General features: G+C 39.6%; 1 protein-coding gene across 1 annotated transcript in view; it reads left to right on the forward strand.

Annotated features, from left to right (window-relative positions):
• Window positions 1–26,281, forward strand: part of DCDC1 (doublecortin domain containing 1) — a 513,960-nt gene that overhangs the window by 294,684 nt on the left and 192,995 nt on the right. Inside the window, exons 17-19 of the mRNA XM_062198052.1 lie at window positions 12,508–12,568; window positions 24,947–25,081; window positions 25,452–25,609. Of these exons, the coding sequence (XP_062054036.1) occupies window positions 12,508–12,568; window positions 24,947–25,081; window positions 25,452–25,609 (354 nt within the window). The remainder of the gene's footprint in view (window positions 1–12,507; window positions 12,569–24,946; window positions 25,082–25,451; window positions 25,610–26,281) is intronic.

Below are 26,281 nucleotides of genomic sequence, written 5' to 3' on the forward strand. Positions count from 1 at the left end.
TAGAGAACAAAAGCAATTAATAAGAATATTATAGAAATTTCTGCCTCCCCCAAAATTTGTGAGACAGTTAAATTTGATTAAATATAAAGATGAAGAGATAGTATAGAAAAATATATCACAGAAAAAGATATCATGGAGAATTAGGAACCTCAAGCACCTACTTCTGAAATGACTGGAGAATTTTGTTAAGGAATCATATCTTCTGAGCTAAATCTAAGTTAAAAAAAATCTGCAGTATGATGAAGTTAATCATGCATAAATTAACTAATCATGTATTCATTAATATTTAGAAACCTTAAAAAGGTAGGACAAATGAATTAAATTAAGTGTAACAGGATGTTAAACAAGACTTTTCCTCCTGCCTCTGAGTTTTGACAGGAACATCAAAGGTTGGGAATATGAGCTATCAGGTAACACTGTTTTCTTAGGCAAGGTACTTTCAGATCTGGGAAGAGCACAGAAAGGCAGGAGTCCAAACTGGCTCAGGACACATCCATTTTATATAAGGGAATGCAAAGAAATATTGGGTGTGTTGAAGTGAGTGCTTGATAACAATATGGATCTTCAGATCCTTATCCTTAGGGATTTTCATTCTGAAGATCTAGCCCTACAGAAGTCCACATGAACAGGTGTTGAAAGTGATTTCAATTATACCAACTGTGGGGAGGTTGGCTGCATATGGTTTGTGCATGACACTTTTGGAAACAATCAACTAGAATGACAAGAGCAGTCAGAAAAGGAAGGGCCAGATATTTAAAGCTGTGAAATTGGGTTGGGCATCCTGGCACAGTAGATTAATCTCTCACTTAGGATGCCTGCATCTCATATTAGAGTGTGGGTCCCTGTCCAGCTACACTGCTTCCTATCCAGCATCCTGCTAGGGCATCCTAGAAGGAAACAGATGGTGCCTGGAGTGCGTGGGGCCCTGCCATTCACATGGGATACCTAGATGGAATTCGTGGCTCCTGATTTTGAACTGGCCAACGCCAGTTGTTGCAGGTTTTTGGGGAGTGAACCAAATGTCTCTGTGTCTCCCTCCCTTTCTCTCGGTGGCTCTGAATGAATGAATGAATGAATGATTAAATAAATAAATCTTTTAAAATGTGGGCTACAGAGAGGTGCACTGAGCTGGTCAAAACCAAAATGCTAGGTAGTATCCAAACAGGTACTGGAACCCAGAGTGTCCGACTCTCAGCTCAGCAGCTTTCCAGTTAGATTAGAAACATATCACACATGTTATTTTGGCTAATTTGAGGATTGAAAATGGAGTCACCATTTTAGTCTCACTGATTATAATTTGAAACATAATCTAAGTGATTTACCATACATTGATCCACACATAAATATTTTCATACAGTTGTGTTCAAATAATCACCAGGGGCTGGTGTCATGGTGTAGCAGGTTAAGCTGCCACCTGTGATGCCAGCATCCCATATGGGCTCCAGTTTGAGTCTTGGCTACTTCACTTGCAATCTTGCTTCTTGCTAACATACCTGAGAAAGCAGTGGAAGGTGGCCAAGTTCCTTGGGTCCCTGCCACCACCTGGGAAACCTGGATGGAGCTTCTGGCTCATGGCATCGGCATAGTCCAGCCCCAGCTGTTGCAACCATTTGGGGAGTGAACCAGCGATGGAAGATTTTCTCTCTCTCTCTGTAAATCTGCCTTTGAAATAAATAAATAAATCTTTTTAAAAAAATCGCCAAATAATTTGATATTATAATACACTCCCTTACAGTGCTGAAAAAGTTCCACATTTCAACTGTTGAATGAAGAAATTAAGAAACAAAATTGCTGGATTTCAAGGCTGTCAATACCAAACCTAGAAGTATGCTCCTTAAAAAAAAAAAATAAAAAACAGTGATTGTCATAATGCTTTAATGGGAGGCCGGCGCCGTGGCGCACTAGGTTAATCCTCCGCCTGTGGCACCGGCATCCCATATGGGTGCCAGGTTCTAGTCCCAGTTGCTCCTCTTCCAGTCCAGCTCTCTGTTGTGGCACAGGAGGGCAGTGGAGGATGGCCCAAGTGCTTGGGCCCCTGCACCAGCATGGGAGACCAGGAAGAAGCACCTGGCTCCTGGCTTCAGATCTGCTTAGCTCTGGCTGTTGTGGCCATTTGGGGAGTGAACCAACTGAAGGGAGACCTTTCTCTCTGTTTCTCTCTCTCACTGTCTATAACTCTACTTGTCAAATAAATAAATAAAAATCTTTAAAAAAAATAATGCTTTAATGGAAATGTATTGGGCTGTGCTGAAATACAGATCATTTTCATGTGTCAGTGCAACTTCATAGCTAACAGTCAATCCCTCATTTTACATAAATTATGATAATATATTTCTTTAAGATAAATAAAATATGAAATATTGATATAGTTTTTCAAACTATAAGTCACATGAAACTGGCAATTCATGTACTGATATTAACCAGAAAACTGAATTTTATCTTAATTTCAGTTTTCACTTTGTGAATTTGTATCATCTTCTCCCAAGAATAATACAACAGGAAAGATGTCCACCCAACTGGCAACTGCTTAAGGGCAGAGAGCATGTATATCCTCAGAACTGATCACAGTTAGTGGATAAAGCTATCTTTGAATAAAGAGATCTATAAATAAAATGTCAGAATGCTATTATCCTAAAAGTTACTATAACCATGGTGAAAAAGTTTTAAATTTAGTATATGGCTCCTTAGGGAATTTAAAAGATCTAAATCTTATGGCTAAAGAACATTAGATTACCCCTCGAGTAATAAAAATTTACTCACATTTGTCAGATTTTATCATGGCTTTAAATCTATTCAAGCTTATATTTGCTTAGAAAAGTTTACTAAGCATATGCATTTTTGTATTTTATATATAAGCCCTTGGAGCATGCCAGTAGTATTCCTATTGAGACTCTATAACTCTAAGTTATCTTTATATTTTACTAACATGTGCTTCTATGTTAGGCCAGGCGAGAAAGTACTACTCTAATTTAAAGTAACTTCTTTAAAAATGAAAGTTCTACCCACAAAAGTGCATCTGTTTATTTTCAACACATTTTATATGTTAAAAAAAATCAAATTTAAATACAATATGCAGAAATGTGATGCCCATATGAGAATTGTTAGAGAAAGATGCCATATTAAGACTTTCATCTTTTTTTTTTTCTAACCAATATTCATTAAACTAAACAAGAATAGGGGCCAGCAGTTTTGTGGCATAGTGAGTTAAATTGCTGCTTGCCATGCCTGCATCCCATATTGGAGCTGCTCTTCAAATCCTGGCTGCCCTGTTTCCCATCCAGCTCCTCGCTAATGCTTCTGGAAGAGTAGCAGATGATAGCCCAAGAGTTTGGACCTCTGTCGTCCACCTGACAGACCTAGTTGGAGCTCCTGGCTCTTGGCTTCCATCTGGCCTAATCCCAGCCATTGTGGTCATTTGTGGAATTAGCCAGTCAATGAAACATGTCTTTTCTTTTGCTGTCTCTCTCTCACTGTCACGCTGCCCTTCAATTAAGTAAAATGAATATTTAAAAACAAAGGAAATTAAAAATACCAACAGCATCAATAATGAGAGAATAAAGGAAAATGAAAGAGCAGTATTTCATCACAAGCACCATAACACATATTGGACTATGGTTGAGAGGCTTGAGTTCAATTTAGTGCCATGCTCTCATTTTCCAGATGAAGGAACTGAGGACTAACTGTCCGGGAAGCTATATTGTTGTAAGGACACATATACATGCCTAAATAGATGATCTAGAAAGAGATAAACGTACCAACCAGGTAGGTAGAGAGCCATTGAGAATCTATAAATAAACATATCTGTGTATGTGTGTATATATGGATGTATGAATTCTTTGAAATATTCCACTAATCAGATGGTAGGGGCTAGAAGGCAGCCCATGGCCTCAGTTCAGTTTGGGCAAAATTTCACAGACAAATGCTCATCGTTTCCTAATTGACTGTAAGGGTGATTGTCATCACACATCACAATCATAAATCTGTTTTCCCAGACGGCCTCAGAAGGCTCCGGTGTCCACCAGTGCTACCTGGGCCAAAAGTAGAACCCACAGAGAGGACAAGGAAAAGGATTTTGTCTTTGTGATTAAAAAAAAAATTAAAGGTGCATTTTATTTATCTGAAGGGCACCGAGAGAGTGAGAGAGAGAGAGAAGCAGAGGGAGAAAGAGATTATCCATCTGCTAGTTAACACCCATGGTTGCAGGGGCTGGGCCAAGCTGAAGCCAAAAGTCAGGAAATCCACCTGTGTCTCCCATATGGATGGGGGTGGTAGGGGTCCAAGTACTTCAGCTATCAGCCACTGCCTTTTCGTGCACAATTAGTACAAGGCAGGATTGGAAGCAGAGCACCCAGGAAATGAACCAGTGCTCCAACGTGGGATGTTGTCATAAGCAGGAAGCGGCTTAACCCACTGTTCCACAATGCCAGCCCTGTGATTGTTAACATACTAAGAATAGAGATAATTTTCATTCAGCAATCCATATCTATGAAATTGCTCATAGACACTTTTCTATTTGAAGTTGATATTTTTGATAGTATTGTCTATATGTGTGAATATTACTTTTGTCTTCTGCTATTGTCTGGTATTATACTTGTTGCCTATATTTATTTATTTATTTATTTATTTATTTTTTTTTTTTGACAGGCAGAGTGGACAGTGAGAGAGAGAGACAGAGAGAAAGGTCTTCCTTTTTGCCGTTGGTTCACCCTCCAATGGCCGCCACGGTAGCGCGCTGCGGCCAGCGCACAGCGCTGATCCGATGGCAGGAGCCAGGTGCTTCTCCTGGTCTCCCATGGGGTGCAGGGCCCAAGAACTTGGGCCATCCTCCTCTGCACTCCCTGGCCACAGCAGAGAGCTGGCCTGGAAGAGTGGCAACCGGGACAGGATCGGTGCCCCAACCGGGACTAGAACCCGGTGTGCCGGCGCCGCAAGGCGGAGGATTAGCCTAGTGAGCCGCGGCGCCGGCCTTGTTGCCTATATTTAAAGGCGTCCTTTAAGGAGTATATGTTTTTAATGTAATCTGGCAAATGTTGGCTAGTTATCACTTTATTTCCAGCAAAAGCTAAGTGGTAGAAAAAGATTATTTAATATTTGACAGGATTCCGTAAGAGTCTGAAATTTATTTTATAGGTTTTTTTTTTAAAAAGATTTATTTATTTACTTGAAAGTCAGAGTTAAACAGAGACACAAGGAGAGGCAGAGAGAGAGAAGTCTTCCATCCACTGGTTCACTCCCCAGATGACCGCAACAGTCAGAGCTGTGCTGATCTGAATCCAGTAGCCAGGAGCTTCTTCCAGGTCTCCCACATGTGTACGGGGGCCCAAGGACTTGGGGCATCTTCCACTGCTTTCCCAGGCCATAGCAGAGAGCTGGATTGGAAGTGGAACAGCCGGGACTTGAACCGGCGCCCGTATGGCATACCGGCACTGCAGGCAGCGGCTTTACCCACTATGCCACGGTACCAGCCCCATCTTTTATGGGTCTTTTAAAAATAATTTATTTTAGATTCAGTGGGGAAGAGAAGGAGATTAAAAGAGAAAGCACTCCCATCTACTGGCTTATTCTCCAATACTCTCAATATCCAGGACTCAAATGGGCTGAATCCAGAAACCAGAAACTGAATCTAGGTCTCCCACATGGTTGGCAGGCATCCACTTGCTTAAGCCATCACTACTGCCCCCAGGCTCTGCATTAGGAGGAAGCTGGAGTGAAGAGGCCTTGCACCTGTGTACCCCAAGATAGGTTGTAGGAGTCCTAACTGGCATCTTAACCACCACACCAAAAATGCCTGCCTCTGAATCATTTTTAAGATAGAAAACTCAGCCCTTGATTCTGATGGAGGAAGTTTACAGCCCAAAGATAGGTGAGAAACAAGTATCCTTTGGTAGTTCCATCTATCCATTTACATGTAGTGGTAGCAAGTTCTGAAAAGTCTTTACAGGTCAGACAGGTAACAGGAAGGCAGGAGGTTGGGTCAGGCTAGTAAGAAGACTGCTATAAGACATGGTGGAGAATATAGTGAACTGGAGAAAATATGTCTTATCTAAGGTGGACAGGTATCACTCAGTTCTGACTGAGACATCATGACAGAATTCATGCCTATTGCTTCCTCTTCTAATTGTTTTTCAAGAAAAACTAAGTATGTAATTTTGTGCATGTCATCTATTTCTAAAAGCTGACGACTAATTTAAAGATCTTAATAATGTACAGTGGTTTTTATCCTCTGTAATCTGACCTCTGTACGGGTATATGTGTCTGTGTGTGTATTTCTTTAATTAATATTCTAGTTTAACACTGAAGGTCAAGTCCTGCATAGGAAAATTCTTTACGAATGAAACACTATCAACATTAAATGGTGGTCTGAAAATAACTTTGATTCATTTGGTTTATCTATAAGAAGCCCAAGATATCTTTTGGAAAGAAGCACCTATTAATTATTTTTTTTTAGATGGATCAGGTCACTTGGTAATAGCGTTATTGGTTTGGTTTTAATTCACAGATAGTCAGATTCACGTAACAGAAAAAAATATAAAAATGAAAAATGCGTGCAAGCACTTGCTACATGGAAAAGAATAAACTGACACCAAATAAGACATAGCTGAACTAATGAGGCATGATATGTTTACAATTTTCATTGTGAGTTGTCAGGTTGCTACTTTAAGTGCTAGTTCTATTATTTTTAGCATATAAAAGGCTATGCCTTAATTCATAGCTTTTGTTAAAGTCATGTTATACTATTTAGGAAGAGAAGGAAGAAGAATCTCTGGAAGTTACTGTCACACGAGAGTATCTATTGTTATTTATAGTGAAATACGGTTATCTTAAAAAATTCAGTCACACAGGTACTTCTGATGCTTTTGAAATGATAGGTGTATTTTAAAGTACATACCCAGAGGTGAGATTAGCTCCAAATATCTTGATCCACACTGCCTTCTAAAAAGCCAAGTATAGTTTCTCAGTTAGTGAGAACCTGTAGTTTTCTAATTATCTGCTATTTTACCTCTGCTTTGCGGTAGACTTTGTTTCTCAGATAAAGGCAAGTTGCATTAATACAAAGGATTATTTAATCCTCTCTTTCCCTCCCACTTTTACTGTCTAGAATACTCTCTCCTTCTCTTTCACTTTTTTTTTTTTATAGATTAAGTTATTTTTAAACAACAATTTTTAAAGTTACTTGTTATGGTGTTTTTTAGAAATTACCATCTCTTTCCTTAGACAAGCTGTTGCTATCTCCTCTAGAGGCACTAAGGGCCCTGAGTCTTCTGCTTCAACCAAACTTATTTCCGTGACAGTCTTGGACAGAACCGGAAGTACTAATTCCAGACCTGTGGATGAGATGCTGCACTACGTTCAGTATCCATTGTGCCCAGGCAGAGAGCCCTGAGGGTGATGAGCATGTCAATCTAGCCATACCCTTCCAAACACCTGCCATTTTCACCTAGGCCACTGATGAACTCTGCCCTTGGAAAGGCCTCTCTCACCATCTCCCTCATGGGGGAGTGGAAATTTCTTCTGCCAAAGGCCATTGGATATTTATAAAAGATTAGTAATAGGCCATACAAAATTATCAATTTAAAAGTTAGCCAGGGCCATCGCCGTGGTGCAGTAGGTTAATCCTCTGCCTGTGGTGCCAGCATCCCAAATGGCCACCGGTTCTAGTCCTGGCTACTCCTCTTCCAATCCAGCTCTCTGCCATGAACTGGGAAAGCAGTGGAAGATGGCCCAAGGACTTGGGCCCCTGTACCCATGTGGGAGACCCGGAGGAGGCTCCTGGCTCCTGGCTTCGGATCAGCTCAGTTCTGGCTGTTGCGGCCAATTGGAGAGTGAACCAGTGGGTGGAAGACCTCTCTCTCCCTCTCTGCCTCTGCTCTCTCTGTGTAACTCTGACTTTCAAATAAATCAATAAATCTTTTTTTAAAAAGATAGGTAAATATTTAGTATTTTAGGACAGTATTAACTGCTTTCCAAATTGATTAAACCATGATGAGCATTCCAGTTCCTTATCCTCACCACTACTTGGCGTAATCAGTCTTAAACATCAGACATTGTAACAGATATGTTGTGATGCATCATTGTAGGTATTTTGTTCAGTCCAATAATGATGTATGATGTTGAACAGCTTTTCATATTCCACTGGATGTTGACTTTGTTAAAATACTTGTTTAAACATTTTTCTACTCAATGAACAGAAATTCTTAATTTTGATGAAGCTCAATTTACCAACTTATATAATTTTTTTTTTTTTTTACAGGCAGAGTGGACAGTGAGAGAGAGATAGACAGAGAGAAAGATCTTCCTTTAGCCATTGGTTCACCCTCCAGTGGCCGCTGTGACTGGCGCACTGCGGCCGGCGCACCGCGCTGATCCGATGCCAGGAGCCAGGCACTTCTCTTGGTCTCCCATGTGGGTGCAGGGCCCAAGGACTTGGGCCATCCTCCACTGCCTTCCCGGGCCATAGCAGAGAGCTGGCCTGGAAGAGGGCCAAGCGGGACAGAATCTGGCACCCCGACTGGGACTAGAACCCGGGGTGCTGGCGCTGCAGGCGGAGGATTAGCCTATTGAGCCGTGGTGCCAGCCTCAATTTACCAATTTATATAATTTTTTAAAGATTTATTTATTTTACTTGAATGTCAGAGTTACACAGAGAGAGAAGGAGAGGCAGAGAGAGAGAGAGAGAAAGAGAGATCTTCCATCCACTAGTTCACTCCCCAGTTGGCCACAATGGCTGAGCTGCATTCATCTGAAGCCAGGAGCCAAGAGCTTCCTCTGGGTCTCCCACGCGGCTGCAGGAGCCCAACGACTTGGGCCATCTTTTACTGCTTTCTCAGGCCATAGCAGAGAGCTGGATAGGAAGTAGAGCAGCTGGGACTCAAACTGGCACCCATATGGGATGCCGGCACTGCAGGCGGCAGCTTTACCCCTTTACACAGTGCCGGCCCCTCAATTTATATTTTTGTGGATCATTTTTTTGGTATCATGTATAAGGAAATATTGCTAAATATAAGGTCATAAATATTTTTCCTATATTTTCACATAAAATATTTACAGTTTTAGGTTTCAATTTAGTTGTACGATCCATTTTAAGGGAATTATTATTAAACCAATATTGCATTCTAGAATAAACCTCACTTGTTCCTGTATAACTTTTCATATTTTGTACTCAATTCATTAAAATTTTCTTAAGAATTTTTTGCACTTTTATTCATGGGAGGTATTGGTCTATGTTTTTCTTTTTCTATAATGTCTTGTCTAGTTTTTGTTATCAGGTTGATGCTGGTCTCCCAGAATCCTTTGGGAAATATTCCCTCTTCTATTCTCTGGACAAAATTGGATATATGTTCTATGTCTTTTCATGTTCAATCCTTCCTATCTTTCTGAATATAAAGAATACAATTGAAATAGCTGTTTTAAATTTTTTTTATTTTTAAAGATTTATTTTATTTATTTGAAAGAGTTATAGAGAGGTAGAGACATAGAGAGAGAGGTTTTGCATCCTCTGGTTCACTCCCTAGTTGGCTGCAATGGCCAGAGCTGCGCCGATTTGAAACTAGCAGCCAGGAGCTTCTTCCAGGTCTCCCACATCTTCTGCTGCTTTCTCAGGCTGTAGCAGAGAGCTGGATGGGAAGAGGAGCAACTGGGACTGGAACCAGCACACATATGGGATGCCAGCGCTTCAGGCCAGGTCTTTACCTTGCTGTGCTACAGCACTGACTGAAATAGCTATTTTGATATCCTGTCTAATAAATATATAATCTTTTTTGTTTGTTTCATTTTTGTTTTAACTTTTATTTAATAAATATAAATTTGCAAAATACAGCTTTTCAATTACAGTGGCTTTTCCCCCCATAACCTCCCTCCCACCCACAACCATCCCATCTCCCGCTCCCTCTCCCATCCCATTCACATTCAGATTCATTTTCAATTATCTTTATATACAGAAGATCAATTTAGTATATACTAAGTAAAGATTTCAACAGTTTGCACCCACACAAAAACACAAAGTATAAAGTACTGTTTGAGTAATAGTTATACCATTAATTCACATAGTACAACACATTAAGGACAGAGATCCTAGATTGGGAGTAAGTGCACAGGGACTCCTGTTGTTGATTTAACAATTGACACTCTTGTTTATGGCATCAAAAATCACCCGAGGCACTTGTCATGAGTGCCTAGACTATGGAAGCCTTTAGAGTTCGCCAACTGTGATCTTATTTAGACAAGGTCATAGTCAAAGTGGAAGTTCTCTCCTCCCTTCAGAGAAAGGTACCTCCTTCTTTGATGGCCTGTTCTTTCCACTGGGATCTCACTCACAGAGGTCTTTCATTTAGGTCATTTTTTTTTTCCCACAGTGTCTTGGCTTTCCATGCCTACAATACTCTCATGGGCTCTTCAGCCAGATCCGAATGCCTTAAGGGCTGATTCTGAGGCCAGAGTGCTATTTAGGACATCTGCCATTCTATGAGTCTGCTGTGTATCCAGCTTCCCATGTTGGATTGTTCTCTCCTTTTTAATTCTATCAGTTAGTATTTACAGACACTAGTCTTGTTTATGTGATCCCTTTGACTCTTAGTCCTATCATTATGATCAATTATGAACAGAAACTGATCACTTTGACTAGTGAGATGGCATTGGTACAAGCCACCTTGATGGGATTGAATCGGAATCCCCTGGCACGTTTCTAACTCTACTGTTTGGGGCAAGTCTGATTGAACATGTCCCAAATTGTACATCTCCTCCGTCTCTTATTCCCACTTTTATATTTAACAGGGATCACTTTTCAGTTAAATTTAAATGACTAAGAATAATTGTGTGTTAATTAAATAGTTCAATCAATAGTATTAAGTAGAACAAAAAAATACTAAAAGGGTTAAAGTATTAAGTTGTTCCTTGACAGTCAAGACAAGGGCTGATCATGTCATTGTTTTTCATACTGTCCATTTCCCTTCAACAGGTTTCCTTTTTGGTGCTCAGTTAGTTGTCACCGATCAGGGAGATCATATGATATTTGTCCCTTTGGGACTGGCTTATTTCACTCAGCATGATGTTTTCCAGATTCCTCCATTTTGTTGCAAATGACCGGATTTCATTTTTTTACTGCTGTGTAGTATTCAATAGAGTACATATCCCATAATTTCTTTATCCAGTCTACTGTTTATGGGCATTTAGGTTAATTCCAGGTCTTAGCTGTTGTGAATTGAGCTGCAATAAACATTGAGGTGTAGACAGCTCTTTTATTTGGAATATATAATCTTTGTTATTTCTAAATCAGTTACAACTGAAGAACTTTTCACTTTATTATAACCAGACTGAATGAACTGGTCCAGCTCTGGCTCCTTGTTTTATGATTTGACACTCTCATTGTCACTACAAGTGATGCTTGGTATGTCTTCAGTGTGCAGCATTAATTCTGCTCTAGAAACCTCGTTACCCATTCTACATTCAGTCCCACATCAAACAGACTTGCTGTGGGCTTGTCTTTTCCTTCTTAGGACTCTTCTGCCTGGGTTTATATTAATTATACTCCACTTATCCATTCAGGTGTCTACAAACTTGGTACTCAGTGGCCATCATTTGACTGGATTTTAACTGCCAGGCAAGGTAGAGCTGTAGCTAAGAGTCTACTTTTGGGTTATAGAATGTGACTCCTTGGGTATGCATTCCTGCCCTACTTCTTAATAGGCATGACCTTGAGCAAATGATTGACTGCCCTGAACTTCAATTCCCTCATATGCAAAGATAACAATGCCTATAATAATGACATAATAATGATCAGGCTGTTGTGAGGACTAAATGTGACAATGTGATATAAAGAAATTAGAATAGTGTATGGGTCAATTTTTGTTGTGAAACTAAGAAGTGGAGGTAAAGTCAGAATATGTGTGTATACACACACACACATACACACACACATATCTGGGAATCTGACTCTGCAGATCACATTCCTAATCATTATGTTACATTGTCTTATCTAATGGGCAGTCCACTTTGCATGTTAGAGAAATGTTCCCTTCTTTATTTATGGTTAGGCCAGCTTCTCTAATGCCTAAGTATCCTAGTTCTGATTTCAGCCCTAAGCACATCCTACTGCCTATATATCCAGAAGTAGTTGAATCATGGTTTTCTAAGTTCTGAAGTACAGTGTACAATAGGACTTGTTTTTAATCAATATTAGGTGCAATCAAAAGATAAATGAACAACACCTGATGCCTCCTGGGGTTACACAGAAGCAGGAAGTTGGAATTCAAAGTGGATCATGGACTCAAACCCAGGCAATCTGATATGGGACCCATCACTGTTTCTATTGATACACTCCCCCCTCCCCATACAATGGGTAGCAAGTAAATTGACTGTCTTAAGGGAGGCTTTAGCTGCTGGCAGAATCCTTGGCAAATTGTGGACCATCTTCTTGCCAGGCTATATGGAAAGTATTCATTTTATTTCAAACCTACAGTTGTTTCTGTGTGGAATAAAGCTGTTAATCTCTACGTTACATTTTCCTTATAGACGTAAAGGAGATGAATCTCAGAAGTGGGTGTTCGGAGCTGATGGTTGCATTTACTCTAAGGTGAGGACTTTAGAAACCACTGCTTTTATTCTTAAGTTTTTCTATTCCCATATTGTTATAAAATGCACTATTACTAAGCAAAAGAAATGCTTTTTCTGTGAAAATAACTTCACCCCACATTTAGAACTTTGGAGTTTAACTTAATTGCGTTCCTTCAGAGGTTTGTATGATTTTTCTGAAAGATTTATTTATTTATTTTTATTTATTTATTGGAAAGGCAGTTGCAGAGAGAGGGGGACAAACTGCGAAGTGGGGTGTAGAGATCTTCCATCTGATAGTTCACTCCTCAAATGACCCCAGTGGCTGGGGTGGACCAGGACAAAGCCAGGAGCCTGGAACTCCATCTGGGTTTCCCATGTGGGTGACAGGTACCTAATCACTAGGACCATCTTCCACTGCTTTCCTGGGTGCACTAGCAGAAAGCTGGATCAGAAGTGGAGCAGCTGAGACTCTAACTAGCGCTCATGTGGGAAACGAGTGTTGCAGGTAGTGGGTTAACCCCCTGTGCCACAACTCTGCCACCCCTTTTAAAAAATATGTATTTATTTGTTTGAAATTCAGAGTTACAGAGAGAAAAGGAAAGACAGAAAAAGAGAAAAAAAAGAAGTTTTGTTTGATTTCAAAACACAAATTTTCCAAAGCCAAAAACATGTTTTCCTGATTCAGTGCTATAATATAACCCAGCATTTCTTTTTTACAAAAAAGATTTATTGGCCAGCGCTGCGGCTCAATAGGCTAATCCTCCACCTGCGGTGCCAGCACCCCGGGTTCTAGTACCAGTTGGGGCACCAGATTCTGTCCTGGTTGCTCTTCTTCCAGTCCAGCTCTCTGCTGTGGCCTGAGAAGGCAGTGGAGGATGGCCCAAGTGCTTGGGCCCTGCACCGGCATGGGAGACCAGGAGGAAGCACCTGGCTCCTGGCTTCGGATCGGCACAGTGCCGGCCATGGCAGCCATTTGGGGGGTGAACCAATGGAAGGAGGACCTTTCTCTCTGTCTCTCTCTCTCTCACTGTCTAACTCTGCCTGTCAAAAAACAAAAACAAAACAAACAAACAAAAAGGTTTATTTATTTTACTTGAAAGTCACAGTTACACACAGAGAGAGAAGGAGAGGCAGAGAGAGCAGAGAGAAGGAGAGGCAGAGAGAGAGAGAGAGAGAGAGAGAGAGAGAGGTCCTCCATCCACTGGTTCACTCCCCAGTTGGCCACAACAGCCGGAGCTGGGCAGATCTGAAGTAAGGAGCCAGGAGCTTCCTCTAGGTCTCCCACATGGGTGCAGGGACCCAAGCATTTGGACCATCTTCCACTCTTTCCCAGGTCATAGCAGAGAGCTGGATCAGAAATGGAGCAGTCGGCTCTCGAACTGGCACCCATATGGGATGCTGGCACTGCAGGCAGTGGCTTTACCTGTTACGCCACAGCGCCGGCCCCAACCCAGCATTTCAAGACATTAGTTTTCTTATTCATTAACATCGAGAGGAATAGTTTGGAAAACCCAGCAATATTTCCTAAAGCTGAGCATGTTTATATAGCCTACTGTTTCTATGCTCAACAGAAATTCTTATATATAAATGTATATTGAAGTAAAGATATTTACTAAAATGTTAATTGTAGTACCACTAATTTTAATAGAATCAGAATGAGAATTATTCAAATACTTGTCAGAATTAGGAGGGATAAAGGAGTTGTGATTTGTATATTTGTTGGAGTACTAACTGGCAGGGTTGTCAGACTTCTATAAACAGCCAGATATAAATCTTCTGGGCTTTGTGGGCCAAATGATCTTTATCTCAACCTCTCAACCTTGCTTTTGTGGCATAAAAGCAGCCCTAGACAATATGCAGACAGATGTGACTATCATTCAACAAAATTCTATTTACAGAAGCAGGTTGTCCATATTTGCCCTGCAGATTGTAGTTTTCCAATTCTGTAACAAGTCAGTGCCAGTGAATGAGCTATAAGTGTACATAACAATATACATCTGTCTCACAAATGTAATGGTGAATTACAAATCCAAAAATACTCACTGTCTTACTCCAGGTATTTATAGTTGGAGAATGAGCAAAACAACGACTCTGTTGTGTTACAAGTTAAGGGAGTGATTATGCCCGAGGGCAATAGCAACTGAAAAAGGGAATAGGAAGTGCTTCTGGTGTGCTGTGGTGTGCTCTGTTTCTTGACCTGGGTGGTTAGTTAACCAAGCATTCAGTGTATGAAAATGGATTGAATTGTACACTTACAAATGAGATACTCTTCTGTATGTATATTATATTTACATTAAATGTTTATTTTAAGAAAGTGAGGATGTTGGGCTGGTGCTGTGGCGTAGTGGGTAAAGCCACTGCCTGCAGTGCCGGCGACCCGTATGGGCGCCGGTTCGAGTCCCAGCTGCTCCACTTCTGATCCAGTTCTCTTCTATGGCCTGGGAAAGCAGTGGAAGATGGCTCAAGCCCTTGGGCCTTTGTACCCTCGTGGTAGACCGGGAAGAAGCTCCTGGCTTCGGATCGGCACAGCTCTGGCTGATGTGGCCATCTAGGAGAGTGAACCAGCGGATGGAAGACCTCTCTCTCTCTCTCTCTCTCTCTCTGACTCTCCTTCTCTTTGTGTGTAACTCTTTCAAGTAAATAAATAAATCTTAAAAAAAATAAAATAAAATGAGGATGTTGATCTTGAGTTCTCATGATTTCTTCCCTGCTCTATGATTCCAAGCCTAAATGATGTTAATCAGTTGTCAATATTTACGATAGTCAAAAGTTAGATTATTCAATGGTGTGATAATGTGTGCATTCAAAACGATTATTTATCAAAAATGTTAAGTTACATAGATAATTGAAAACACTTGCCTTATTGGTTTCCCAGGGCTACCATAATACAGTGCCATGAACTGGGTAACTTAAAACAACAGCAAGTTACCTTCTCAGAGTTCTGGAAGCTCAGAGTCTGAAATCAAAATGTTGTCCATTCATATCCTCAGCAGGGCTCTTCCCTGCTTTTTTCATCTTCTGGAAGTCCCTTGGTTGTGACAGCATTGCCCTTATCTCTGCCTTCATCTTTACATGGCTGTCTCCCTTTCTGGGCGTGTATCTTTCATGGCATTCTCTTTTCTGTAGATGTCTGCGTCTCATTTGCCTCTCTTTATAAGGACACCAGTAATATTGGATTAGGACCCTTTTGAAAAAAATTTTGAAAGATTTTATTTATTTGCTAGAGTTACAGAGAGAGAGAAAGAGAGAGAGAGAGAGGTCTTCCATCTGCTGGTTCACTTCCCATTTGGCTGCAATGGCCAGGGCTGAGCCAGACCATAGCCAGGTCTGGAGCTTCTTCCAGGTTTCCTACATGGGTGGCAGGAGCCCAAGCACATGAGGCTATTCTCCATTGTTTTTCGTGGTGCATTAGCAGGGAGTTTCATTGGAAGCAGAGCAGCTAGACCTTGAACCAGCGCCCATATGGAATAAAACGCCACTGCACCGGCCTCAGGAATTGGCCTCAGGACCTTTTTCGATGACTTAATAATGAATTGATTACATCTGCCAAGGCTCTGTTTCCAAATAAGATCACATTCGCAGGTAACAAGGATGAAGGCTGCAACATAACTTTTTTTTCTTTTAAGACACAATTCAACCAATTTCACACAGTGTGTCGGTTACCAGTGCATAGCCTCTCAGTTTCAGGACTATGCTTCTTTGTCTGGCACCTGCCTTGGGCACCTTTTCCATTTAACAATCTGGAGGATGGGACTTTGAATGTTTTCAACACAAAGAATTGTTACATGTCTAAGGATATGGATATATTTACTCTGATTGGACATTACACAATATATAGATGTATCATGTATCAAAACATCACATGGTGCCCTATAAGTATGTATAATTTTATGTCTGTTAAATTTTTTAGATAAAAATTGTAAAAAAAATCCACAATTAATTTTTTGATTGTCGCTCATTGATCAAGTCAACAAAATTCCATTTACCAAGCTTTCACCTGAGTCTTTTTTCTCTCTGATATTCCTTCTTTCTTTCTTTCTTTGCTGTTGAATCTTTTACATTGAAAATCTTTTACATTGATTCTATTGATTCCTATCTATGTATAACCTAGTACCCTGGTTCTATCACACAGAAGGATGACTATAGATAATGTTAATGTATTGTTTGTTTTGCTCTGCAAAAACAAAAAAGCCTAGAAGTTAGGATTTGGATGTTTTCAGTATAAAGAAATGCTAAATGTTTGAAGAGATAAGTATGTTTTCCCTTTTGGGATATTACACAAATATGTACATATATGCCAAATATTACATATCTTATACATACGTACAATTCTCCTGAAAGTGCATCCTTTGCCACAATTAAATTTTTAAAAACTTTATTCTCCCTGAAAGACACTTTGTACCTCATAACTATTTTCCACATACTATCTGCCACCCAGCCCTATTTTTAGTTACAGATTTGCTTATTCTGTTTCATATAAATGAAATCATATAATAGGTGGTCTATTAGGAATAGTTTATTCTCATTAGCGTAATGTTTTCCAAGTTCATCCATATCATAGCTTGCAATAATAATTCATTTCTTCTTGTTGCCAAATATGTTCCATTGTTTAAAAATATCACACTTATCTGTCTACTTATTGGTTGAAGAACATTTTTTTTCTCCTATTTCAGCTATTGCGGATATTGCTGTTAAGAACAAATTTGTATAGAAGTTTGTATTGGTATAGAAGTCCATTTCTCAATGTTATGTAGATAGCAGTATAATTTCTGGGTCTAGGATAACTACGGATTTAACATTTAGCACATAGCCAGATAGATCTCTGAAGAACGCCTATCCATTTTACTTTCTCACCATCAGCATATACGGTTTCCAGCTTCTCAACATCTTTGCCAATTTTGTTACTCTATGTTATTTTGATTAGAGTCATCCTTGTGGGTTTTAAATGTTAACTCATTACGGTTTGACTTTTATTTTCCTAATGACTAGTGGTGTAGAACATTTTTTCTTGCACCTTTTTGGCTACCTGTACATCTTGTTTGGTTAAGTGTCCACTCAGATTTTTTGTTCATTTTTTTTTTGACAAGCAGAGTGGACAGTGAGAGAGAAAGAGAGAAAGAGAGAAAGGTCTTCCTTTTCCATTGGTTCACCCCCCAAATGGCTACTGTGGCCGGCACACTGCAGCTGGCACACCACACTGATCTGAAGCCAGGAGCCAGGTGCTTCTCCTGGTCTCCCATGCGGGTCAGGGCCCAAGCACTTGGGCCATCCTCCACTGCACTCCCGGGCCATAGCAGAGAGCTGGCCTGGAAGAGGGGCAACCAGGACAGAATCCGGAACCCCAACCAGGACTAGAACCCGGGGTGCCTAGTGAGCCATGGCGCCGGCCCAAAATGTTCATGTTTTAATTGGATTATTTGCCTTGTTCTTTTTTTTTTTTTTAACTTTTATCTAATGAATATAAATTTCCAGTGTACAGCTTATGGATTACAATGGCTTCCCCCTCCCATAACTTCCCTCCCACCCACAACCCTCCCCTCTCCCGCTTCCTCTCCCCTTCCATTTGCATCAAGATTCATTTTCAATTCTCTTTATATACAGAAGATCAATTTAGTATAAAGATTTCAACAGTTTGCACCCACATAGCAACACAAAGTGAAACATACTGTTTGAGTACTAGTTATAGCATTAAATCAAAATGTACAGCACATTAAGGACAGAGATCCCACATGAGGAGCAAGTGCACAGTGGCTCCTGTTGTTGACCCAACAAATTGACACTCTGGTTTATGGCGCCAGTAACCACCCTAGGCTGTCGTCATGAGTTGCCAAGGCTATGGAAGCCTTCCAAGTTTGCTGACTCTGCTCATATTTAGACAAAGTCATAAAAGACAGAGTGAGGATAGTAACCAATGATCCTAAGAGTGGCATTTACCAGGTTTGAACAATTACACAGCATTAAGTGGGGAAGAGGACCATCAGTACACACAGGTTGGGAATAGAGCCATTGGTGGTAGAGTAGAGGTTATGATTACAAAGGAATGAGGCCCAAGTACGCTAGACAGGGTCTAGAACAAAGGACAGAGTCATTATTAGAGGAGCTAAGAAAGGTTCTGTCTAAGCTACAATTAAGTTTTCTGATTGAGAGGCAAATAGAACCTGATAGAAGGGGCTTGATAATAATCTGGTGGGCTTTAGGCCTTGTAAGTTAAGAGGCCCAGACCTATCTATCTCTTCACGTGGGGTACATCCTAAGGGAGGTGTGAACCTCCTAGGGGAAGGCACTCTGTTGACTTTCATTACTTGGCTGGCCTGGGAGGAGAGCTGGCCAGGTAAAGGCAGGTGGCATCTCTAACAAGAAATGTACAGTTCTGCCTGCAATGTTGCTGACCCTACTTGACCATCCCCTCAGCTGCAGTGGTCACTTTGGAAGTTGGGCTGAGTGAAGGGCTTTTCAGCTTAGAGCCAGTAAGATCTGTGGCTCTGACCTGGGCATCCTTCGACTCCAGGGCAGGTCCATTTCCAGTGATCCAACTCTTGGCAGAGCTGCCAGGGCTCTTCACAAGCTGACTTCTGCTGAAGCCCAGGCTTTCCACTTTGAAAGCCACTGCAGTGGACTGGCCTGTTGGGTCTGCTTGAGGGCAGATCACTGTACAGATCAGCCATTAATAGGCCTGCCACCCATTGCTTCTGATGCCGAGCTTTCTTTTCCTCCTGGTTTTTGTTAAATCAGACCAGAGAATGCAAGTCAAGGGAATGCCCAAGTCCCATCTCTAATCTTTGGTGGCCTGAACTACAAGTCTATAGTCACAGGCATGTTCTGTAGTAGTTTTTCTAAGGTAGACAATGCCCATGAGGAAAATTATATTCTCCCTTTAAAACTTTCTTTTCCTTTGGTCTGAAAGGGAGGTTTTTTTCTACTTACTGTATACTTCGCTGATGGCGAAGTGAATCTAGCTACGAGATTATTATTTAAGTTCTTATTTTGGCTATGCTATTACAGAAAAATGTTAGCCATCTCTTTTATAAGGTCTAAAGATTAAATTGTGCGTCCTACAGATTCCTTCATAATAGAATTAGTTTTCTACCTTGAAGAGAATAGAGAAATGAAAGAACAAGTTGGGCTTAGAATAGAGAAATGAGGGAGCAAGTCCTAGATCGCTTGCTGACATTAGCAATATCACATGAATACTTAGCAAACACTTTCAACCATTAGATAACAACTTAAGAAAACATTTACCAGAAAGTCCAATGCCTTCTATAAATTTTAAGAATCATGTATTTGAAAACACCTCTTAACTATCTAACATGGTGTAGTTTGTTTAACCAGTAAACTTAAGCACAACCATATAAAATGTTTTTAGTTTCTTTCTACCAACAAGTTTAAAACATATGGTACACAGATTCAGGTCACACACATTAAAATGTATCTTTGATTGATTTTAGCAGCTTAAATTTATGGACAATCTTATCCATAAGCCATTTAAAATAAAACTCTTAATAAAATTTCCCCATGTGGACATACAGTATGTACACACGTATAACATAGCATAGTAGGCCAATATAGCAATTTTAATAATAGCTTTTAAAATCTTTAACTCTTTTTGTAGATTGCCAATTGATTTGAATTGCTTTTTGTTTTTAGTAACCTCAGTTAACCATACTTTCTTTCAGTTGGTACTGTTAATACATTATTGGCTTCATCTGTTTACAGAGCCGTCCCAAAGTACTGAATACAATAGAAGTGGCTGGAAAAAGTCCATAGGAACCTATAGGAGGACAGCTAAACACAGAACCAACAACGCTTTAGTTTTATGAGCAGCAAATCATATATAACTGTGGATGACAAAAGACTTTAAGTCGCCATGTTTAAAATTATAAACTCATCAACCAGCAAGAGGCACTTGCTTACTTCACAGTATTTTTGAAAGCACCTGTAGGATTTTACAAGTATTTAACCCTTTAGGCCTCTGGGACTCTCTCATTAATATAACTATCATGTCTAGTAACACAAGATCATTAGACTTTTTAATTCTCAAACATTTGTATTAATAGCATTTTCCATTATAGAAACTTAAAGTTTGGTACCACATCACATCTTGACAGTGCTTCTAATATAATCCAAATAGCCTGATTAGTTGGTGTCTCCATAAGATGAGAGACATAGGTCCTTCGATTTTTTCAGTTGGGCCCAAACTGGAAAAACCGAAGTCCAGGATTTACTGGAAATTTTAGAGACCAGATTGTTTGAAACTTTGATTTTTTGAATGCCTGTCAAGAATGCCAAGAAGGCTCAAAATCCAAAATATCTGGTTGAAATAAGATTCCTTAAAATCATGACATAATATAGACCAAATTTGATCATTGTTACAGGTGATTATTCAAATCTTTGAAAATAAGCACATATTTAAATAACCCATAGCTCTTAATAAAAATTCAGCTGTTTTTGAGCAATTAGAATTTAACAGACATCAAGAGAACATAATAGATTACTTTAACACATTGCTTTAACTGAGCATCAGAGTTTAATTCTATGTCAAAGAGAAATTGAGCTTCCTGTGATCTTTTGCTGTGAGGTTTCCTTCCTTTACCTTCTTTCATATTGGTGACCATGTTTCTGTGTTTCTGTGTGTAACACATCTTTAAGCATCTTTTGCAGGGCAAGATGAGTGGCAACAAATTCTTTCAGTTTCTGTTTGCTACGAAAAGTCTTAATTTCACCTTCATTCACAAATGAGAGCTTGCCTTGTTCTTTTTGAGTATAAGAGTTCTTTATGTATCCTGGACATGCATCTATTATTAGCCCTAGAGATGCAAATATCTTCTCTCATTTCTTAAGTTAGCTTTTTACTTTTTTGATGGCATTGTTTGCAGTACAAAATTTTTCATTTTGATTTAGTTTTCTTTTGTCACTTGTGCCTTGGATAGTTTCTTACATTTTTTTTAAGTTTTAGATTCACAGCAAAATTGAACTTAGAGTCAGTTCCCATATCCCTCCTGGTTTGCCCCTCTCATCCTCCCAATCACATAATTCTCACCATTAACAATTGATGAGACTACATTATCACCTCATTATCATCCTAAGTCCATGGCTTACATTTAGGTTCACTTTTTTTTTTTTTAAGATTTATTTATTTGCTTGAAAGTCAGAGTTACACAGAGATAGAAGGAGAGGCAGAGAGAGAAAGAGAGGTCTTCCATCCACTGGTTCACTACCCATATGGCCGCAACAGCTGGAGCTGCGCCGATCCAAAGCTAAGAACCAGGAGCTTCTTCCAGGTCTCCCACGTGGATACAGGGGCCCAAAACTTGTACTATCTTCTGCTGCTTTCCCTGGCCATAGCAGAGAGCTGGATTGTAAGTGGAGCAGCCAGGTCTCAAACCGGTGCCCATATGGAATGCTGGCTCTGTAGGCGGCAGCTTTACCTACTACGCCACAGCGCCTACCCCTAAGTTCACTCTTGGGTTGTATATTCTACAGGTTTTCCTGGAAAATACTGATCATTTCATTGTTGCCATAGTTTTATCTTTTCCAGAATGCCATATAGTTGGAATCATACAATATGTAGCCTTTTCAGATTGACTTCTTACATTTAGTAACATGCAAATAAGGTTCTGGAGTGCCTTACATTTTGAATATGCACTCTTAACCATTTTCTAACAGTGCTTAAAGTTATCTAAGGGCTTTGGTTTGCTCTTTGGTTATCCATGGAATAATCCCTTGTACTTTTTCTAGAACTATAGTTCCACACCATAAAAAGTACTGCAAGGGCTTTATGTCAAAACTGAGGCAAGTTATCTAGGCACTGTGGACTAGTAAACAAGGTGATGACAAAAGGCATGTTGTTTCATTTCTCTGAATCTGATTCCTCTTCTTGAAAATGGGCATAATAATAGTACCTATTTCAAAGGGCTGGTGCAAGGTTTGAAATGTAAATATATTTCCTGTGGGAAATTGATGCAATAGTAGCCTCTAGATATACTATTAAATTAGCTGTCCTGGAACTCACAAAGCAGAAAGGTGCATAGACCAAATTAAAAAGCTAGATTAGGGTGGGTGTTTGGTTAAGCTGCCAATTATGGTCCTGTGACCCAAATCAGAGTGCCTGGGTTCAGTTCCTAGCACCAGCTCCTGATTCCAGGTTCCTGCTAATGCAAACCCTGAGAGGCAATGATGATGACTCAAGTATTTGGAATCCTGCCACCAATATGGGAATCCTGGATTGAGTCCCTGGCTCCCACTTCAGCCCAGCTCAGTCTCTATTGTGTTCATTTAGGGAGTGAAACAGTGTAGGGGAGTTCAATTTCTCTTTAGCTCTCAAATACATTTATTTATGTATTTGTATATTTATAATTTTTAAAGATTTATTCATGCAAAGTCTCACACACACACACACACACACACATCTTCACCAGGGCTGAGTCAGGCTGAAGTTAGGAGCCAAGAACTTCATTTGGGTTTTCCACATGAGTTACAAGAATCCAGGTATCTGGGCCATCATCCACTACCTCCTAAGTGCATTAGTAGGAAGCTAGTTTGGAAATGCAGAGTAGTGGAAACTCTAGCCAGGCACTCCTAAATAGGATATAGGCATCCCAAGTGGTAGTTTAACTCATTGTGTCATTGTGTCACAACACTCATCTCTAAAATAAATTTTAAGAAATAATTTGAAGAAAATGAAATGTTCATAGTAGGATTTATTAAACAAATTAAAAACACAAAGTAAAATATGTGGGAGGAGAGATGGGTAGTGTTAACACATTCAAGATAAGGCAGAAATGGGTTGAATAGCCACACTACCTGAGTGTTGTTCCACAAAATTTACATTCTTTCTGTGCTTTGTCATGCTTCCCTGCTGATGATCTGATTATAAGGATGGGCATTGAAATTTGGGGCCCAACAGACACAAGGTGCCTAAGGCAGTGATGCATACTTGCTCCATGAGAGCCAGGATGCAAGTGCATTTGGCCAAGATTCATGCTTCTCACTTAGACTAATGAGCAGTAATGTTTTTTTTTTTTTTTTTTTTTTTTTTTTTTTTTTTTTTTTTTGACAGGCAGAGTTAGACAGTCAGAGAGAGAGAGAGAGAGAGAGAGAGAGAGAGAAAAGTCTTCCTTCCGTTGGTTCACCCCCCAAATGGCTGCTACTGCTGGTGCACTGCGCCGATCCGAAGCTAGGAACCAGGTGCTTCCTCCTGGTCTCCCATGCCGGTGCAGGGCCCAAGCACTTGGGCCATCTTCCACTGCACTCCCGGGCTACAGCAGAGAGCTGGACTGGAAGAGGAGCAACCGGGACAGAATCCGGCGTCCCAACCGGGACTAGAACCCAGGGTGCCGGCACCACAGGCGGAGGATTAGCCTAGTGAGCTGCGGCATCGGCCAGTAATGGGTTTTGAAAATAGTTTCTTTTAAATAACCTTTTTATTTCAGAATAGCACCCGCATGGGAGACCAGGAAGTAGCACCTGGCTCCTGGCTTCGGATCAGTGCAGTGCTGGCTGTAGTGGCCATTTGGAGAGTGAACCAACGGAAGAAAGACCTTTCTGTCTCTCTCTCTCACTGTCTATAACTAGCTGTCAAATAAAAAAAAAAATTAAAATAACCTTTTTTATTTCAGAATACCCTTAAATTTACAAAACAAAAATTGTGTAGTATGGAAAGTTCTCTTTTACCCCATATTCAATTTCTTCTATTACTACCATCTTGTCTTAGTATGCTATATTTGTCATAATTAATGAGCACACCCATTTATCTAGCAGAGTATCTCAAGTGATAGAATGGTGGCTAATTAAAGACTTCATGACTATTGTGTGCCTCATATGTCTCATTTATATTTAGCATATCATAAATATTTGTTGCCACGAATGTTATTTAGTAACTAATTATGAATTGTAAGTCTGTTTTGTCGTTCTGTCCCATTGTATCTATGTTCACAGGCATATGCTTGATGACTCTGTCTGACAATTCTCAGACCACTATCTTAATGCTTAATGCAGCTCACCCATTTGATCATCATTTGATTTCTTGTCTTTTGGAGTAAAACTGAACAGTACCAAGCAATTTAGCAATTATATGATACATATGTGTATTTTGTTACAGTAGTACCTCATATGTAGAAATAATTCAATAAATTCTATTATTGATATACAAGTTGATTTTAACATTTTAATTTTACTAGTCTAAAGGGGAAGATTAGCTATCTGCCTAAACTTGATGATGTTAAACAATTATTTTAATATCATAGTAATTTGGTGTGATTATGATCTGAAATTGAAGGTAAAATGCAAAGTTGATCTGTTTACTGTTAGTCTAATTTATCCTCTTTTTTCAGTTGGATGGATTTTTGACTTTTGCTTATAAGGCTGGTACTACTATTTATTGATTTTTATTTTGTTGCAGGCTCATCCTCAATTTGTTCTGACCTACCTAGAGGAGCTAAACGCACGAGTGAATGTGGCCCAGACGGAGTATCACAGTCACCAGGGCACCGGGACCACGGCTCATCAGGAACGTGGCAGAAACTTAGCAGAAGAGGTCAGTGTAGTGAGCCAGAGCCAAGGCAGAAATATATCTCTAAAGTTTATTTTGAAAAGAGAAAAATTGTTCAAGTTACTTACAGGAAACAAGCACAAAATCACATCTCAACTTGCTAATTGTTCAACATGATACACATAACTTCTATATACACACACTTACACTTAGGTAAGTGCTTATATACTTCCATAAAATTATTTTATTAAGTAAATGATGATACAATAACCTTTTTTCTTAGGACTGCTTTCTTTTGGTCTGGCTGCATACAATTATTTTTTTGCTATCTGAAGACCGTTTTTGGTATGCATACTTTGTAGATATTTCCACTCAGGACAAATTAGCTACATTATTCCTACATTTCATTTATTAGGTGCTGCAAAAGAATGCCAGCAACCCTGGCTTGAAGCAACGACCAGAACCCTCAGACACCCACTTAATGCCAGAAGTTTCTCTTGAGGAGACAAGGCAGCTGACAGTGGCACTGGTGAGGAAGCTGAAAGAGAAACATCCTAAGGCTTCTGCTCAGAGGTAGGGCACTGACAGAACTGAGCTTCATTGCTCAATGACATTCGATGTTTTCCTTCAGTTTCATGTAAGATTGATTTCTTGAAGATTATTGAAATATCTCAAAAGCCCTTTGGCCTTTAAGCATAGTAGTTTTTGGGTCATATTTGATGAAAAGAGGTGACATTTATGTGCGTTTGGCTAAGGATTAATGTATGTTATTGTTTATAACATTAATATTCTGAGATCTCACTAAAATACTCTGAAATAACATAAATAAGCTAAGTCAAAATGGAACATAAATCCAGTTACGAAAATTACATACAATGGGCAATATTTTTTATTTTCCATACAAAGAATATTATACTTGGACCTGAGGGTAAGCACATAATTGATGGTCTTAGATAATGATAACTTAACAAATTAACACCATTTCCTATACTACAATAAAAGTGTTATCAGTGACTTTGCTAGCCAATTTAAAATCATATTTGATTAAAAAGTAGAAAATCTCTTATTTGGAGACTAAAGATTATTATTATTATTTTGTTGGGTTTGATATTATAAATCACATAATGACATTAGAAACTGTAATCTTAATCTATAGTTGCTTGAAATTATGTTGACGGAAATACTCTCAAAGAAGTAACACAATTCTTATCATATGAACTAAAGTTTAAGGGAACTCCTAAACTT

The sequence above is a fragment of the Lepus europaeus genome, chromosome 7 (assembly GCF_033115175.1).
Source record: "Lepus europaeus isolate LE1 chromosome 7, mLepTim1.pri, whole genome shotgun sequence".
NCBI lineage: Eukaryota > Metazoa > Chordata > Mammalia > Lagomorpha > Leporidae > Lepus > Lepus europaeus.